The sequence below is a fragment of the Dromiciops gliroides genome, chromosome 3 (assembly GCF_019393635.1).
Source record: "Dromiciops gliroides isolate mDroGli1 chromosome 3, mDroGli1.pri, whole genome shotgun sequence".
Lineage (NCBI taxonomy): Eukaryota > Metazoa > Chordata > Mammalia > Microbiotheria > Microbiotheriidae > Dromiciops > Dromiciops gliroides.
This window is the reverse complement of record NC_057863.1, coordinates 153904314-153923776: the sequence shown is the minus strand read 5'-3', so window position 1 is coordinate 153923776 and position 19463 is coordinate 153904314. Positions and strand designations below refer to the sequence as shown.

At 35.7% G+C, this 19463-nt stretch overlaps 1 protein-coding gene across 1 annotated transcript in view; it reads left to right on the top strand.

Moving 5' to 3' along the window:
• UGGT2 (UDP-glucose glycoprotein glucosyltransferase 2) overlaps positions 1-19463 on the top strand; it is a 235755-nt gene that overhangs the window by 198481 nt on the left and 17811 nt on the right. Inside the window, exons 35-37 of the mRNA XM_043994943.1 lie at positions 2170-2330; positions 3143-3257; positions 17382-17498. Coding sequence (XP_043850878.1) covers positions 2170-2330; positions 3143-3257; positions 17382-17498 — 393 coding nt within the window. The remainder of the gene's footprint in view (positions 1-2169; positions 2331-3142; positions 3258-17381; positions 17499-19463) is intronic.

Here is a 19463-nt window from a genome sequence, read left to right as displayed (position 1 = left end):
TTTCTGTTATTTTTGTTATTGATGTTGTCAATCAGACTGATAGTTTTCTTATTATTGAACCAGCCCTGCATTCCTGGTATAAATCCCACATGATCTTTGTGAGATATTGCTGTAATCTCCATGCTGCTATTTTATTTAAAATTTTTACATCAATGTTCATTAGGGCAATTGGTCTGTAGTTTTACTTCTCTATATTTCCCTTCCATTCTTACAGAATTCATTCGGAAGAACAAAAGGTTAAGAGTATCAAAGAAGTTAGTGAAAAAAATAGAAAGGAAGGAGGTTTAGCAGTACCGGATTTTACTAGTACCAATTGTATTATAAGGTGGTAATTTTCAAAACTATCTGGTACTGGCTAAGAAATAGAAAGGTAGATCAATGGAAAGAGTAGACATACAATACAAAGTAGTAAATTATTACAGTAACCTTGTATTTGACAAATGTAAAGATTTAAGTTTTGGGGATAAGAATTCATTAGTAAAAATTGTTGGCAAAACTGGAAAGCGGTCTGGCAGAAATATCTTACACCATTTACCAAAGTAAGATCAAAGTGGATACATGATCTAGATATAAAGGGAGATACCATAAGTAAATTAAAATAGCATGGAACATATTACCTATCAGACTTATAGATAGGAGAAGAATTTGTGAGTAAACAAGGGATAGAGAACATTATGAGATGTAAAATGAATAATTTTTATTACATTAAATTTATAAGTTTTTGTACAAAGAAAACCAGTGTATCCAAGATTAGAAGGAAGGCAGAAAATAGGGGGAAATTTTTATAGATAGTTTCTCAGATAAAATTTTTATATCTCAAATATATAGAACACTTTGTCAAATTTATAAGAATATGAGTCATTCCCCAAATGATAAATGATCAAAGGATATGAACAGGAAATTTTTCAGTGAAGAAATCAAAGCTATATGTAATCATATGAAAAAATGTTCTAAATTATTATTGATTAGAGAATTGCAAATTAAAACAACTTTGAGATATCATCACACCTATCACATTCAAAAAAATGACAAATGTTAGAGATGTTTAAAAATTAGGACCCTGATACACTGTGGCATGGACTGTGAATTAATCTGACCATTTTGAAGAGCATCCTGGAATTATCCCCAAAGAATTATAAAACTGTGTATACCCTTTGACCAAGAAATACTACTACTAGGTCTATTTCCCAAGGTGATCAATGAAAAAGGAAAAGAACCTATGTCTTCTGAAATAATCATCTCTTTGCACTGGCAAACAACTGGAAATTGAGGGAACACCCATCAATTGGGGAATGGCTAAACAAGTTGTGGTATGTGATTATGATACCTTTGTATTATAATAAATGACAAGCAGGATAGCTTCAGAAAAACCTGGGAAGACTTGCATGAAATAATGAAGAGTGAAATGAGCAGAGCCTAGAGAACAGTAATATTGTTGGAAGAATAACTGTAAACAACTAAGCTATTCTGATTATTATAAATATTCAAATCACCTTCAAAGAACCTATGAAGTAAGATGCTATCCACCTCCAGAAAAAGAACTGATGAAAGAAGTCTGCATAGTATGGTTTTATATACATACACATATCTGTCTGTCTGTCTATCCATCCATCCATCTAATCTGTGTCAAATTGTGGCCTTTTCTAGTGTGAGATAGGGAGGGAGGGAGACAATACAGAACTTGAAATGTAACCAAAAAAATTACTTTTTTTAAAAAAGCAGTAGAAAGAAGAATTATGAATTCATTTGTCATAGGAACAATGGTTAGAAATTGCAAAGGATCAGACTTAAGCTTAATGGGGAAAAAAATTTCCTAATAATTTGAGCTACCAGAAGGGACTGGACTATTTCTGGAAGTAATGGATTCCCTGTCATTAAAGGTCTGCAAGTAGACTTAACAGAAAGGATAGAAAGGATTCCTTTTCAGGAATGGATTAGACCAAATGGCTTCTGAGTTCTCTTCTCTTTCTTATATCTTGAGATATTTTAATGGACTCAGATTATATTTTGGGAATATTTGTCAAAACTGAAGTTACATGCTATTGTAAAGAAAATATAATTCTTTGTAGAAGTCTCTAATACAAGATGATTTCCATTGCAGATATACAGGGTCAGTATTTTATTATAATCTTCAACAGGTTTTTTAAAAATATGTTTTAAATTTTCTAGATTGTGAGAACAGACCTAAAAGAACTTAGAGATTTTGATCTTGGTGGTGCACCATATGGTTATACACCATTTTGTGATAGTCGAACTGAAATGGATGGATACCGTTTCTGGAAATCAGGATATTGGGCTTCCCATCTAGTAAAAAGAAAATACCATATCAGGTAAGAAAAGTTACAGTTTTTAGTTTTTCATCAATATATAATTTACTCAGATAGTAACTTTTCCATTGACTGGGAAATTTATGGGGGAAAAATATACTCTTACATCATTAGCAAATTCATACTATGCTCTATGGAATAAAATGTTAGGATAAACATGAGGACACTTGAATTTCCAATCTCTGGTCTCAGGGGCACTGATGTCTTAAATCTTAGTTCCTCCATTAGAAAGGAACAGAACCTTATTGACATTTTTGGATAATCATAGTTCCCATGAGTGGATGTACCCCCAATAGATAATAGGATCATAGATTTAGAGCTGGAATGGACTTTCCAAGTACACACAACACACACAACACACACACACACACACACACTTATAATTGAAGAAACTGAAGCTCAGATAGGTTGTTAAATGACTTTCCCAAGGTCACCCAGCAAATAAGTATCTGATATAAGATTCAAATTCATGTCTTCTTTTGTTTGTTTGGGGTTTTTTTGGTGGGGTTATGGGGTTAAGTGACTTGCCCAGTGTCACACAGCTAGTACGTGTCAAGTGTCTGAGGCCAGATTTGAACTCAGGTCCTCCTGACTCCAGAGCCAGTGCTTTATCTACGGTGCTACCTTAGCTGCCCCAAATCCATGTCTTCTTGACCCAAAGTTTAGTGCTTTATCCACAGAATAGAAAATAGAAAGATATTACTTAACCCATTTGAATTCAAAGGAAAGTTAAGAATTTAAGATTCTAGAATCTCTAGGCCCACTCCGTACTTATAAGTAATAACAATATAGACTAAGGAATATTTATTTTTCAGTGCCTTATATGTTGTGGATCTCAAGAAATTCAGAAAAATTGCAGCTGGAGATAGACTTAGAGGTCAGTACCAGGCCCTTAGTCAGGACCCAAACAGTCTGTCCAACCTAGATCAGGTAAGTATTGATTTAATAAGTTATATCTAGATTTACTTTTATGATATTTATAATTTGATTCTTACAGTCAGAGCAAAACATAACATTTCAAGAACACATACAATTAAAAAAAAATAGATGCAATGTGATATAATGAATGCAGAGATATCCTCAGATTCAGGAAGACCAAGATTCAAGTCCCACATCTGACACATATTATCTTTGTGACCCTGAGGAAGTCTCTTGATATCTCCGCATTGGTAGAAGTAATTTTCATCACTTAGAAGTGTCATGTGAAATGTCAAGTCTGGTAAAAACAAAAATAAAAATGGAAAATAACTACAATTATACTTAGATCTGGCTAAATTCTGATTTAAAAGTTTGTTATGAAAGTTAACTAATAGGGCCTAGAAAGTAAAAGGGAAGAACATTACAGTGTGGAGTGTCTCTTACCAAGGATTCTCTCCCTCCTTTAATCTGACACATTATCTTCACCTTTGATCATAATAATTGGACTTTTTTTTTAAACCCTTGCAGTTATTTCACTTTCTCATGGACTGTGGGGTTTTTTAATTTGTTTTTGTATTATAAATGTATTTCAGAAATTAAATCTATTCACTAATTCAGTGATATGGCTAAAGTGAATTTTGTATTAAAAACATTTTTTTTCACGTAGGTTACCAAAAAACAATGGTAAACTTATAAAAGTAGTTTTAATACTCTATATAAATCTAGCATTCATTGATCCATGTTATGATATGGCACAATAATGAAATTGCTTCCCCTTTTCCTAATATTCACATAATTAAAATTTTAAGAAATAGATTCCTTTCTTATGGAGTCATATTTCTCCTTACTGGAACAAAAGCATTTTCCTCAAATTCTCATTACACAACTTGAATGTAGCAAAGACAAGTGCAACAATTTGTCTTAAGTTGTAACATTAACTTTACTGAAATTGATGGATTTCTTAGTTCTGTTGTTTTATACAGAATAATTTATATATCACTTTAATGTTTATAAGTATTATCACAAATAAAACTCTTACACTGAGGATCTCCAGCTTTTAGTAAAAAATTATTAAGTGAAAAAGTACTTGAAAGGAAGTTATACGAGTTCAGAATATGTAAAAATTACAGGTTAAACAAAAAAACAGAATATGATTATGCCAAGGCATGATTTGAAGTGGAGGGCCTTAAATATCAACTTGAGGAGAACATACTAATCTCTGTTTTCCCATTTCATTTAGCTTTGGATTAGAGAGAAAACATTATTTTTAAACTAAATACAGGGAAACCCAATTGCAGCATACTTTCCTAATTACATATCCTCCAAATTCTTTGCCAGCATAGTGCACAGGCTGTTAGGCATACAGTCTATCTCGGGGGCACTACTTCTCCTTAGCATCCTTCTCCCATTTCTACCTGTTATATAGGTTAAGACGAAAAAATTCCTAATCTCATCACAGCCTTACATCTAGTAGAAGCTATGAAGATTATTTGGGGGTTTCATGTTACTTAATTTAGAGGGATAAGATAAAACTGGCAAATGAAATTTGTTCTTTTCTAGCCAAATTGCTTCTCTCTACATATTTTTTTATCTGTGCACATATCATATTCTTCCAGTATAACTAGAAACTCCTTGAGACTATTTTCACCATAGTTTCTTTAATGTCTAAAACAGTGCCTTACACATAGATATTTAGTAAATGTTTGTTCCTGAAAAAATTAACCTGGCTTATTATAAAATATTGATGAAATTTAAAATTCACCAGTACAAATGCTAGGGAAACAGAAGTCTAGAATTATTGTACACCAAAAATTTTAGAAGAATTAGAAAACTCATGTATCAGTGACAATCAAGCCTACAAAAATTCAGTTAGTGTGACAAGGGTTTTAACATGCTATTGAGTTGTCATTGTACATTTGCCTGTTGTTGTGATATACTGCTACGCACAATATTACCGATAGTTGTACTAATTTATTTTTTAAGCACTCTTAACAAAATGTAAAATAGGAAGACTATTTCAGATGGAAATACTGCCTGTGCAAAAAATAAGAGGTTTGTTATTAATTTTTTTTAATTGTGCAGCATGAATGTGGCCATGTTGACTTTAAATCAGGACCGGGTGTTGGAATGCCTGAATCTTTGGTATAAGATAAAAACATGTATCAGCCTTTTTACTTTCCAAACTACAAGGAACGGAAGTATAACAGTGATAGAAATGAAGTGTCTTTTAGCTGTATGGATAGAAGATTGCAATTTCAAAAAAATACATTCCTCTTGGCAGAGTAGCCATTCAAACAAAAGCTTCAAATTTATTTATAACAATGAAAAAAAGTGGAAATTAACTGGATGGTACAGAAACTTTTACTGCAAGTATTGATTGTTTCAATCGCCTTAAAAATCAAATATAGTTGTATAATGTTAAAATTACTGAAGAACAGCCAATGCAGAAGAAGATACAGCAGCCAAATATCCTGAAGCTTTGAAGAAAATTTTAAAAGATGGACACACTGATCAACAGATTTTTAATGTGGGATGACTACAAGAACTTAGATTTCAAAAGAAAGATAGAGACAGAGAAAGACACAGAAAGAATGAACTCATTCTGGATTTAAAGTGTCTAAAGATTGCCTAATTCTTTTATTGGAAGGTAATGGGAAAGGGTATTTTAAATTAAAACCAATACTTGTTTGTTAGTCTCAGAATCCTCAGACTCTGAGAGGCTACAACTATTCCAGTTTTTAGGTGATCAAGTAAGAAAGCATGGATGACTAAAGCTGTTTTTAAAGACTGGTTTTCAAGTTTTTAGCCTCAGTATTGAAAAAATATTGCCAAGACAACAACATTATATTTAAAGAATTGTGGATTTTAAATAATATCCCTGGTTATCCAAATACACTGGGATCATTATGTGAGAATGTGAGCATTTAAATTCACCAAGATGTTGGATAAAGCTTTCTGTACCTACTAGTATAAGTATGAAGGGGTTTTTTTGTTTTGTTTTGTTTTTTAAGTATTAAGTTTTAAAGAAAGAGAAGACAGTTCAGTCTACTGCTAAAATATTTTAAATGATAATAACTCTTTTTTCATTATATTGTCAGTGTAGGCTTATCTTTAGGTAAAATATATAGTAATTTTTAACATGTTGCTTTTGATACTATTTTGCTCTTCTTTGTAATAAACTTGAGTCAGAAATACATTTTTCTTATCCTTTGTGGTGATATTATGATAATAAATAGATAAAAATATAGTTTAAATTTTTTCATTTCATATTTCTATTGGGTTGGAACCAATTACCATATTTTACATGTAATTATAATTTGAATAGTCAGAATCTGATTAATGTGATCACTTCAGAGGATTCATTATTTATCCTAATTAGGATTTAGCTATACCTTGTATATCACTTGTATTGCATCCCTGTATATCTCCTCTATAACACATCTGTGACTGTGATATTGGGGTCCAAGTGAGGTGGTTCCACTAACCTTAACTTGTCATAATGATTTTGACAAAATTCTTCCAGTTTTCTTCTTTTTGTGGTCATCCTTCCATTTTCATCCTTGAAGGCCCCTGGGATCTTGCCAGACTGTGCTTAAACTGGTTTTATACTCCACTATATCTCTGCTTTATGAAACAAAATTTCTCAAACTTCTCCATCGATCTTCATAAAACTTTGCAAAGGAGTTTTTCTTCTAACCTGACCTTGCCTTTGGCAGCCATATCTCTAATTTAACTAGGAACCCAGAAATGTGCTGATCAAGGTGTTATCAGAGCTCTTTTAGTCTCCTTGTTGCAGCAATTAATCAACATTGGTTAAACTTTTGGATAAAATTAGCATTATATTAGTGTCGTTTCTGATATCCATTTCCCATTTTTAAATTTTCAGTTATTTAAATAAGTCAGTATTAAGATGTTTCAGTTATATACTATATCTTTTTCTCATTATTATTCTCATTATTAGTTCTGATAAGTCAGTGATTTAATGATAGAAAGATGACTGACTTAAAAAAGGGTACAGTGGATAGAATGCCAAGACTAAAGTCAGGAAGATACATCTCCCTGAGTTCAAATTCACTCTCATACATTTACTAGCTGTATAGTGCAGTAGAGACTGCTGGGCCTGGAATCAGGAAGTTTCATCTTTGTGAGTTCAAATCTGCACTTAGATACTTACTAGCTGTGTGAGCCTGTCACTTAACCTTATTTGCCTTGGTTCCTAATCTGTAAAATGAGCTGGAGAAGAAAATGGTTAATTACTGTAGTATTTGTGCCAAGAAAACCCCAAATAGGGTTAGGAAGAAGTAGGCACAACTGAAATGACTCAACAACAGTAACAACAAAGACCTAGGAAAAACTCCCACATCAATAGCAAATCTTTTCCTGTCTATTAAAGAGTCATCTATTTTATTCTTTATGGTGTTATTTGGTACTTGTCATGTCCATGAAGAAAGTATTCATAACATAAAGCTTTAAGGATTCTGTGCTATATATGTCTCTGCTTTTCTTGAATGAGACGTTCCCATATATTTCCCTTCAACCTCACTTTTCTCTATCTTTACACTGAAGTAACCAATTTAGAGGACCTTATCAACTTCTTAACAGACTTTCCTTACTGTTTCATTTTCAAAAGTCAATGCAGGGGGCAGCTAGATGGCACAGTGGTTAAAGCGCTGGCCCTGGATTCAGGAGGACCTGAGTTCAAATCCAGCCTCAGACACTTGACACTTACTAGCTGTGTGGCCCTGGGCAAGTCACTTAACCCCCATTGCCCCGCAAAAAAAAAAAAAAGTCAATGCAAGAGCTGCCGTGATTTCCATGGTGATTTTTTTAAGAAATATTAATGATAATTAGTACTGAAATACATAATATTCAAGTGCCCCAGGATATAATAGCTCTTGTTGCCCCAGGTATATGATAAAACCCACTACACCAACTCTTTTCTTTGCCTCTCCAAGGACTGCCTATGAACCTTCCTTCCATTTAGTCACATTTTCCTCCTTTCTTTTGGTTTCATCTATAGTCTAGAATGTCAAGGTTTACATGTTGCATACTCTTTGATCTTTGGGCAAGGACCTCACATTTAGAGTACTAACTATCTAAATAAAATTTCTTGATAGTATAATAACTGTGTTTTTACCACCTTCTACCCTATTTTCCCATCACTCTGCTGGCAGTCACAGTAGATACAAAAGGGGTTCACACAGTACTAAGGGCCATTACATTTTTTTTCATGGGTTACCATGAGGTAGCCAGACTGCTGCTTATATATCCCTTTTTTTTTAGCTAGGCTGGTACTAGGAAAACAGATTTGGTCCACAGCTGGGGCCATGCTCAAAATCTTTCCAATCTGGTAGAATTTCCCAGAACTTACACTGCAATGTTGTCTCCTAGAGTCACTAATATCCATTTTGGTTTCTAGGGAGTTTTAACTTTCATAAGTTTTTGTACCTTTTCTGTTACACTTTTGAGCTTTTTTTTTTTCCAGTTCTTTCCTCTATAATTCTCATTTCTTTTAAACTATTGCTTCATTTCTTTGAAGAATTTTAATTGTTTAGATGTGCAAAGAGATTTTTTTGTCCTTTGAGGTTTTGATTATAGGTAGTTTTTTAGTTATTCTCCTTTTTTGGATTTGTGTCCTTGGTCATCACTAGCATTATAAAACTCTTTTTTTTCTTTTTCATTTTTGTTGCTGAGGCCCCAAGAATTGAGTTCTAGGTCTTCACTACTCTGGAGATTAAATAAAGTTTCCTTTACTCCACTGATCAATCTTTAGACCTTTTCCTTCAGAAAGGACACCAAAGTTGTCCTCTCCTGTAATCAACCTTAGTTGAAGCCTTTTACTTTGGATAGAGAGACCTTTTCTTTAATACTCAGTTAACTAAGCCTTCTCTCATTGTGTGTGAGACCCAGTTATGGTCTTAGCACATGAAGTCTGTCCATTTCATTTTAGCTCCTCAGGAGATTTCTTCCTACTGAGGCATTTGAGGACCTTTTTTTTTTTTTAAATGACTCTCAGCCTGAGCAGAGGCTTCCTTTTTTTATACTTAAATGGTTCCTTGGTTTTGTTGTTGTTTTTTTTTTTTTTAAGTTTTGGTTTTTCTTTATTGAATGAAATCTTTCAGTTTTACCTTAGTCTCTCTGGTTCTCAATTGTCAGCTGAAGCCTTTGATCTTTCACCTTAGTTGTTTTTTTCCTCCATCTGAGGAATTCTTAAACCTACATTCATTTTCATCTCTAAAGGATTCTGAATCATATTTACTGCTTACTTAAAGGGTAAGTTGTTTACTAAGTGAGTTGTGTAATAAATGGTAGAGCTGAACTATACTGTTTTGTTCCACTCACAATCTCGCCCCCTCCACTCATGAAATATAAATACAGAAGTCTAGAGAAACATAAAAAGGTAAGTATAGGTGCATAATCTGATATGGATGAGTTTTTTTATATTCTAATAGAGAGGGGAGGAGGAAGAGAACATGCAGTATTCCACTAAACCTGAGGGACAGGCTTTAAGTCAGTTCATTCTGTCTATCTGAAAGTCACTTGGGGCTGAACACCTAGGCTGGTGAACTCCTCTATCCAGTGTGAGAGGAAGTGGAGATGTTTTAGATCCATCCTCCCATAAGAGGAGACAGAATCAGAAAGTGAACAATAGGGAAAAATCAGTGAGGAAAATTGACTGAAATTACCGTAGATCTCAGGAAGAAGAAAACTCAAAGACCTTGAATATAAGCAGATAAATCAACCAGAAAAACATTAACAACAGAAGGAAACATGGCCTTCAGATACAGAAAACTAGTTCAGACATCCATGAATAAATACTGCAAAACAAAAGAAAACAATCCAACACTTGATGAGACAGAGGGCCCTGTGGAATGTGAGGAGAACATGGCAACTTGCCATTCCTTAGTGATTCAAAATAGAAATGAGAATGATGATGAAAACAAAGAGTTTGGCCTACACGGAAAAAGTAATGCAGAATTGAAGAACTGAAATCTGCAATAAGTTTCACCAAGAATTCATAGATCACTGCCAGAAAAAGGGGAAGGGGCTACAAACTTCAAAAGACTTAGTGGTTAAATTTAACAGTTCGGTTCAGAAACAAGTTCTACAAGCAATCTAGAGAAAGACCTGCAAATACATAGGAAAGGAAATTTGAATAATGCAAGATTATTCTGCATCCACCACAAAACACTGGATAGAATGGAATGTTTGCTGAAGGTCTGTGGAGCTCAGGATGCAGCCCAGGGTGGCCTATTCTGCAAATCTGAGCTTAATCATAAATGAAAAAAGACAGATGTTTGATAATGAAGTAGCATTTAAACATTTTTAGGTGGGAAATGGAACTGAAGAGATTGTTTGCTTTTCAAAAACCTCAAACAACAGAAATGCAGGAGGAGTGAATAGATGTTATCGCCAAGGACAGCAGAGAGACCAGGATTAGACTAGGATGAAGGTGGAAGTCCTGGAGAGCTAACAGTGGAGAGGCAGGCCTGAGGCATTATGGAGGGAACCTAGCTACACCCTGTCTACAGATGAATCATTCGTTCTCTTTGGGTGTTTTTGTGTATCTGTGTTACAACATAGGAGAAAACATGAGAGAAGGGAGGAGCACAAGGGGATAGAGAAGAATGTGTGATGTGCCCAAGTCATATGGAGGACTAGTAATGAAGGGAAGGTGACCTCTCTGGTTTCAGTATGAAGAGGTTATAGGGCAGTGGGTAAAGGGGAGGGGGAAAGGTTTGAAAACAGGAAGAAAGAGGCTTTACTTTGGTGGTGACAGTGGCTTTACACTGATGAATGTTACTATGGATAAAAAGAGATGGTCTATGAAGGGAGGTGGGACCTCCTGCTGGGTGTGGTTTGTGGTATTTGCTACTTGAAAATTCCATTCATCTTTGTGTGGCTGGAGGAGAGTGGAAGTTGGAACTTCCTGGGGCACCTGGCATCAAGAGGAGTAGGAAGGCATGGACTCAGGGAAGAGATTTTGAGACAAATGGAGAAAATTAAAGGGGTGGAGTAATACATCATTGGTAAGCTGCATAATCAAGGATGTGGCTGGGGATCTGATACTTGAAATGATTATCATTGTTCTGAAGGTGAGGTACAGTGAAAAGCGGGGCAAGCTCTAGAAGGCCATGGCAGAAACTACCTTAGAGGGGAAAAATTCTAGAATTGATATTTTGGAAGTTTTTATTTGGATGAAGAATAGAGAGAAACTAGATAATTATTGGAGTCACAAAACAAAGAAAGAAGGTCTAGAATAGACAGAAAGGATAAAAAAAAGTGAAATCCTTTTTGGAAAGAGGCATAAAAATGAAAATTTTAAAACTAGTGAATAGGACTAATTGACAGGAGAACAAAGGAGGATCTAATTGACTAAAAAGAGAAAAGGGGGGGGAATTATTTAACTAGATAAAAACAGGTGAGAAAAAGGAAGCAATAAGCAAAATACCAGAGGGAAAGGGTAACAAACAAGAAGGGATCAGGGTGGCAAGAAGGGAGCCAGTGGAAATAGGCTAACTTTAAAAAACAGAATAAGATGAAGTGGTACTATATGTTAAGAAACCCATCCCCCACAAAAACGGGGGAAAAAAGAGTGAAGCACAGTTATCTAGACAAATACTCATTTTATTTCTCCTCAGCAAGATAGACATGCATGTATATGGGAATCTTAAGAAAGAGATCCCCAGCATTACTAGAGGAAGGGGATATTTAAACAGCAGGGTCACAGTTTTAGGGGGTGCAGTTAAGATTTATGGCCTTGTTTCTTCCTGGTAATTGAGATGTCTGTACAATCCAGAATCTGACACAGGTACTGATAACTACAAAGACTTGAGTTCCTCATTCCATTCTCAATCTGACAGTTCAAGCCTGGAGGATAAACAGTAAAACAAAGGCAAGGGGAGAGTCTCTATAGATAAACTGCTCTAACTGCTTCTGAGAGTTCCTCCTCAGGACTATGGGGAGGAAAGGAGGGGGGCACTCAAGCAAATTAGGTATAGCTATTTTTCTACATATATTTGTAGCAGAAGAAAGAGAAAAATCATAATTTGAAAAAATGTCTAATATTAGAGAAAGATGGAAGAAAATATATATGTGAATGGAATAATTCAATAAAACAACAAAGAGTGACAGATTAGATTTTTTTCAATCCTACAATCTGTTGATTACAAAAACATATTTGAAAAACAAAAGCATATGTGAAATAAAACTCAGGGGATAAGAAAACAATTCACTGCATCAAGTGAATCCAGAAAGCAGGGGTTCAAGCATACTATCTGACAAGGCAAAAACAAATATTCAGAAAAGAAAAGGGGGGCAGCTAGGTGGCACAGTGGATAAAGCACCAGCCCTGGATTCAGGAGGACCTGAGTTCAAATCCAGCCTCAAACACTTGACACTAGCTGTGTGACCCTGGGCAAGTCAACCCCCATTGCCCCACAAAAAACAAACAAACCAACAAAAAAATAAAAAGGGATAAACAAAAAACTACATTATGTTGAAAGGAATCATGGTCAACAAACCATCAATAATAAATTTATACTGTCAAATTCATAAAGGAAAAAATCTGTGCTACAAGAAGATATAGAAAGTAACACAATAGTGACCAAAGATTTCAATATCCCTCTATCAGTTTTGGATAAGTCTAACAGATAAACAAAAGGGAAAATACAGTACTGAACAAATTGATAACAGGACTAAAGTTAAACGACTTAGGGAATCTTCTAAATGGCAGTGAATATACATATTGCCCTAAATATACCTTTGCCCTAAATGGCAAAAGAATACATACACATACACATACACGTATCTATATCTATAGATATTTTTTCCTGAACCACATGGAACTTTTACAAAAATTGACACAAACTGGGGCACAAATATATTGCAAACAAATGTAAAAAAGCAGAAATAGTTCATTCTTCCTTTACGGACCATAATGTAATAAAAATAGTCTTTGGTTCAAAGACCACAGACAAAAAATATGGACCCACATGGAAACTTGAATGAAATCCCAACTGGTAAATGAATCAAAGAACAAATCATAGAAACAATAACCATATAAAAGAAAATGATAATGACGAAACAAGACATCAAAATTTCTGAGTTGCTGCTAAAAGTAGTCTACAGGGAAAAAAATAATATCTCCATAAACATATATTAACAAAACAGAAAAAGAAAGAACTGATGAAAAGTATAAAGGGATTTTTTTATATTAAAAAAGCATCTATTTTAAAACCAAAAACAAACATCATATGCAATGATGCACTCCCAATAAACATGGGAGTGAAGCAAAAATGCCGACTCTCCTGAATATTATTTGATGTAGTTCTAGAAAAATTAGCACCAGCAATAAGGTGAGAGAAAGAAATAAAAAGCACACAATTGTATAAAAAGGAGACAAAACTTTCCCTATTTACTCATAACATGATAGTATACTTGGAAAATCCTAGGGAATCAGTAAATGTACTAATTAGGACAATAATGTCAGCAAAATTATAGGCAACCCCCCAAAAAAAGGCAACAGCATTTTTTATATAAGAATAACAAAATTTAAGAAGCAATAATAGAAAGGAAAATACCTCCCAAATAACTATAACTTGCATAAAATACCTGGGATTCAACCTACCAAAGCACATAAAAAACTTGTATATATTCAATTACAAAGTGCCCCTCAAAGAAATAAAGAACAGCTTAAATAGCTGGAAGAATATTTAGTGAGTTAACATGGCTAGGCAACATCAGTATAATAAAAATAGATCCTAACCAAATGGAAGAGTTTAAATTTTTCCTCCCAAAATATTTAGACAGACATATATGTGTGCACATATGTGCAAATACACACACAGATACTTGAAGGCAGCTGGTGGCATACTGGTTAGAATGTTAGACCTGGAGTCAGGAGGATTCATCTTCTTACATTCAAAATCTGGCCTTAGATAGTTACTAGCTGAGTGACAGTGGGCAAGTCACTTAACCCTGTTTGACACAGTTTTCTCATATATAAAATGAGCTGGAGAAGGAAATGGCAAGCCCCTCCAGTATCTTTTTTTGGCAGGGAGGGAGGGAGGCAACTCAGATGGCACAGTGGATAGAGCACCGGCCCTGGATTCAGGAGGACCTGAGTTCAAATTCGGGAGTGCTCTATCCACTGTGCCATCTAGCTGCCCCTCACTCCAGTATCTTTACCAAGAAAACCCCAAATAGGGTCATGCAGAGTTGGACAAAAGTGAACAACATATTATATATACATAAATATTTTTTCCCATTTTCTACCATAGATAGATAGATAGTGTAAGGGGCTAAAATTCTAGCCATACTGTCTAAAATATCTAATGAGTGGTCACCAATAAATTATAAGCTTTAGCAAGAGCTAGACTTTTAAGCATTTATTAAGGAGAATAAGAATTTTGTAAAGAAAGAAAGGCCTAGATTCCTCTATCTATTAAAGGGAGAGTGCATTTGTAGCTCCCTTCTCCACCAGAGTCCTCAGGAAGGAGAGTCAGCCAGCACACCAGCTCCCCCCTTCTTCCTCCCACAAGCAAACTTCACTTCCTGATGCCAAAGAAAAGATACATGGTCTTCCCCTCATAGACCTTCACCTCATGGCATAGCTTTTCTACAGTAAGTCTCCAGCAGGTGGCGTCATTCCAATCGTTACAATAGATAGATCTATATATGGTAGAAAATGGGAAAATGTATATGTGTGTATGTGTGTGTGTGTGTGTGTGTGTGTGTGTGTGTATGGTGGAAAATGGGAAAATCCTTTTCAGTGACCAGACCTAGCAGGATGTACAGGTAGCAAAAATCCAAAACCAATTAAGCACATACCAGTTTTATCTGCAAAGACTATTCCCTCTTAGCCATTTGGGGATTTATAGTGCTTCCAGAGAAGTCCTTATCTGCTAGAGCACTAGACACTCTGTCCACCTCTCCAACATCCCCAAGCCATTTGGAGGTTCTTGGACCTTCCAAGAGATAGCTGTATCTGGAATGACCCCCTGTTTTACATTCCCTTATCATATTGTTTGCTTTTAAGGCTGGTTTGTCTTGTGCAAAATAGAATAAAGACCATCCTGTTGCAAAGCAACAGGACCTGTGTCTCTTCAAGAGTGGCAAATCCCAGCTGTACAAACAGCTCATGCCTGAGACTATAAACCTTAACTGTCCTAGGAACCGTGACTACTGCTTACAAATCCCCCCCTCCACAAGTCTGAGCTGAGCTCCTCCTTTTGAGAAGCTCCCATGCATGCATGCTTTGTTTTGCTGAGCAGACTAATAGTAAATGGGTACTCCTTATACTGAGCTGTCCCTTACTCTGGTTCATGGTCTGGTTTCTTTATATCCGTCACAGTTTGATTTCTCGCCACTCTGATATGTGGGGAACTAATTTTCTCACTCTGTTTACTGTGGGGACAATTTTCTTTTTAACTATATATGTATGTATGTGTATATGTATTTATGTGTATGGTATGTGTGTGCATGTTTGTATGTATATATGTGTTTGTGGCTCCCAACATGTAACAAGTTGGGGGGTTGGGTGGAGGTGCTTCTGGGATGGCTAGGCAGGGATGTATAGGAAGCCCACTGTTTCCCAGAACTTGTCTTTAGGCATGACTTTCTCCCTAACCATCTCCCTTTTGTCAACCCCACTGGAAAACCTTGGAAAGAAGTACTAGAGGTAACCACCTCAACAATACTAGCTGAAAGGCTGCTAAGCTCATTTGTCTATAATTCACCTGGATCCACATTATCCCCTGCTTTTGAGAAACTATAAAAATATGAATCAATAGTCTCTTTTGCACTATACCAAGCCTTCATTTTGCCAGTAAAAGTGTTAATAGTAATAAAAAATCAATCTCTCTCTCTCTCTCTCTCTCTCTCTCTCTCTCTCTCATTCTAACTTAAATGCTTCTTTGCTTAAACAGCACCCAGCAACAATTATTTACATAGAGATTTTTCTTTTTTTTTTTTTTTTTTGGTGAGGCAATTGGGGTTAAGTGACTTGCCTAGGATCACACAGCTAGTAATTGTTAAGTGTCTGAAGTCAAATTTGAACACAGGTCCTCCTGAATCCAGGGCCGGTGCTCTAACCACTGCGCCACCTAGCTGCCCCCCCCATTATTTACATAAACCTGACATTAAACTGACAATGAGAGTCAATATAGGCAAATACAGATAAAATAAATTTGCTATAGACATTACTCAATGATGTTGTCTTGTGTATATATTATTAGTCTTTAATTTTATATAATAACCTTTTTCTAGAGTGATTTTAAAATTTAAAATTTTTGGTACAGTTACTTATTTCAAATTTAATCAATGAATATGCTCCCCAGTGTAGAAAAAATAACTAAAACTTTATATACATATAAACATTTTATATATATATATATGCATATATATGCATATATGGGGAGGGGCAGGTTAAGTGACTTGCCCAGGGTTACACAGCAAGTGTTTGAGGCCAGATTTGAACTCAGGTCCTCCTGAATTGAGGGGCAGTGCTTTATCCATTGTGCCACCTAACTGCCCCCATAACTATAACTTTTTTTTTTCTGGGACAGTGGGGGTTAAGTGACTTGCCCAGGGTCACACAGCTTACTGTCAAGTGTCTGAGGCTGGACTTGAACTCAGATCCTCCTGAATCCAGGGCCAGTGCTTTATCCACTGTGCCACCTAGCTGCCCCCATAACTATAACTTTTAAGCAAAATTTGTTTAAAAGAAAATTATTCAACTATTTTAAAAACAAATCTGTAGTTCATATATTATTGTACTATTTATATACTATCTAAAATTATTATTTAATTATTTATATAGTATCAGGTAAGACCTGAGTTCAAATCTGACCTCAAACACTTGACACTAAGCTGTATGACCCTAGGCAAGTCACTTAACCCCTATTTACCTCAGTTCCTCATTTGTAAAATGAGCTGGAGAAGGGAATGAATGGCAAACCACTGCAGTATCTTTGCAAGAAACCCCAGATGGTCACAAAGAGTATGACACAACCACAAAATGACTAACCAGCAACAAAATATACTATCTTATTTACTTCACTCTCCTGCTTTGTATGACTATTTTTGGCATCACAGGTATTATATATCTAAGTTCACATCTGATTTTTTTTATAGGACCTACCCAATAATATGATTCACCAGGTTGCCATTAAGTCTCTTCCTCAAGAATGGTTATGGTGTGAAACATGGTGTGATGATGAATCCAAGAAAAAGGCCAAAACAATTGATCTGGTAAGTTTCTCTGTATCTCTCAGGGAATACATATATGTAGAAAAGAAGGAAGCCTGTTCCTACCATCAGACTGAGAGATAAGTCCTGGTGGAGCCCCTGCACTACATTGGTAACCACAAAGCAAAGCATCTAGGGGAACATGCCTCAGGACCATCATTTATTACAAAAGGTTCAGGAATTCCTATGCACATCAAGCATTGTCATTTTGATCTTGAGTTCTGATAAAATGTTCAATATGAGTAATGGATTTTTCAAATATGTGTAGATGCTCTTGTTATTTATAAAATATGTTAATTTAAGTGTTCTGAAATTATAGTAGTTTTTACCATTATATATTTTCTCACTCAATAGATAATATTAATACAACTAGCACTTTCTGGGGGTCTGAAAAAACCTTTTTTCTTTTTTAATACTTATAAGGTACTCCCATACTTGAAGAAATTGGTCTAAGGAAAGGCCTTCAACAAATTGGGTTCCTCTTGTATGTATAATTTTATTTGAGGACACAGGTACAAATTAAACAGGATGAGAATGCATGGATAATTATGCTATACCATTGAAGGGAATAAATGGAAATAATAAAATATCAGGAATTTGTGTAGATTTTGCAAATGATATGGTACAAGTTTTCTCAGATTTTTTTTTTTATTCACTGATTTAAATCTTGATTTAAATCAGTAAGCATAAAGGGTATAATGGAAAGACTATCACTAGCAACCAAGCATAAATGGTTTTTGGATGTAGAATTTATAGAATTAATTATCCTAGTTAAAGCCTATTCTAGGGGGCAGCTAGGTGGCACAGTGGATAAAGCACCCGCCCTGAATTCAGGAGGACCTTAGTTTAAATCTGGCCTCCGACACTTGACACTTACTAGCTGTGTGACCCTAGGCAAGTCACTTAACCCTCATTGCCCTGCCAAAAAAAATAAATAAATAAAGCCTATTCTAATAAGCCTATATATAGTATGAATATTCCCAAGTGAAACCAGGCAGCATAATTCCATTAATCTTGTTCGTGTTTATTTCACTTTCTTATATGCTTTGATGCACTATTTTTTTTTTCAATTAAGCACTGTGCTAAATTCTTCTTGTTTAAGGTGATTTTATGACTTGCACTGAATTGAAGTGAGGCAGGGCTATGCAAAGTCACCAGCCTCACTCTCTGCTCCAGAGTCCTCTGGGTCCAGTGGGAACATATAGATCTGGACAACTGGAGCATAGATCAGCTGGGAGACCTTGAACTTTTAAACTAAGAACTTTCACCAGTCTCATATTGCCTGAGGCAAGGCCCATTCAGTGATTAAGATTAGGATAATAAATGAGGCCAAAAAAGGCCTCTCTTGTGGGGGTGGGAGGAGAGGGGAGAGAGGAAGAGGGAGAGGGAGAGGGAGAGGGAGGGAGGGAGGGGAGAGAGATGATGGATGGATGGATGGATGGATGGATGGATGGATGGATGGATGGATGGATGGATGGATGGATGGATGGATGCAAGGTGAGGGGGTGAGGGGGTGAGGTGGAGAGACCCTTAGGGTTTCTGGTCAGAATAGAAACAATTGCTATTTACACTCACCCTGAGCCATCAAGAGGCCAAACAATGGACAAATAAGGCTTGGGCTGGGATCTCCTCTTGGCCAGTCTATGAGATCTGGAGTTACTAAGGAGAGGTCCTTAGAAGAAACTGTCACAGGTGAGAGGTGGTGGTCCTCAGGTATTCCTCAATAAAGAATTCTACTTTTGCACACAGTCCAATTAGAATTAAAGTAGTCTTCTATTTAACGCTAAATTAAATAGAAGTGATAAAAGGAAGGTCAGAGACCTAGCCTCCCAGGGAGGAAGAAGAGTTCAAAACAGCTGGAAGGGCAAAGCTTTTCATAGAGTATGGGGGGGGCGGTATGGGTGGACAGTGGATACTGAAATAGTTGGTATTACATTGACTGAGCTCCTGGGTTGAAGGTTACAGGCT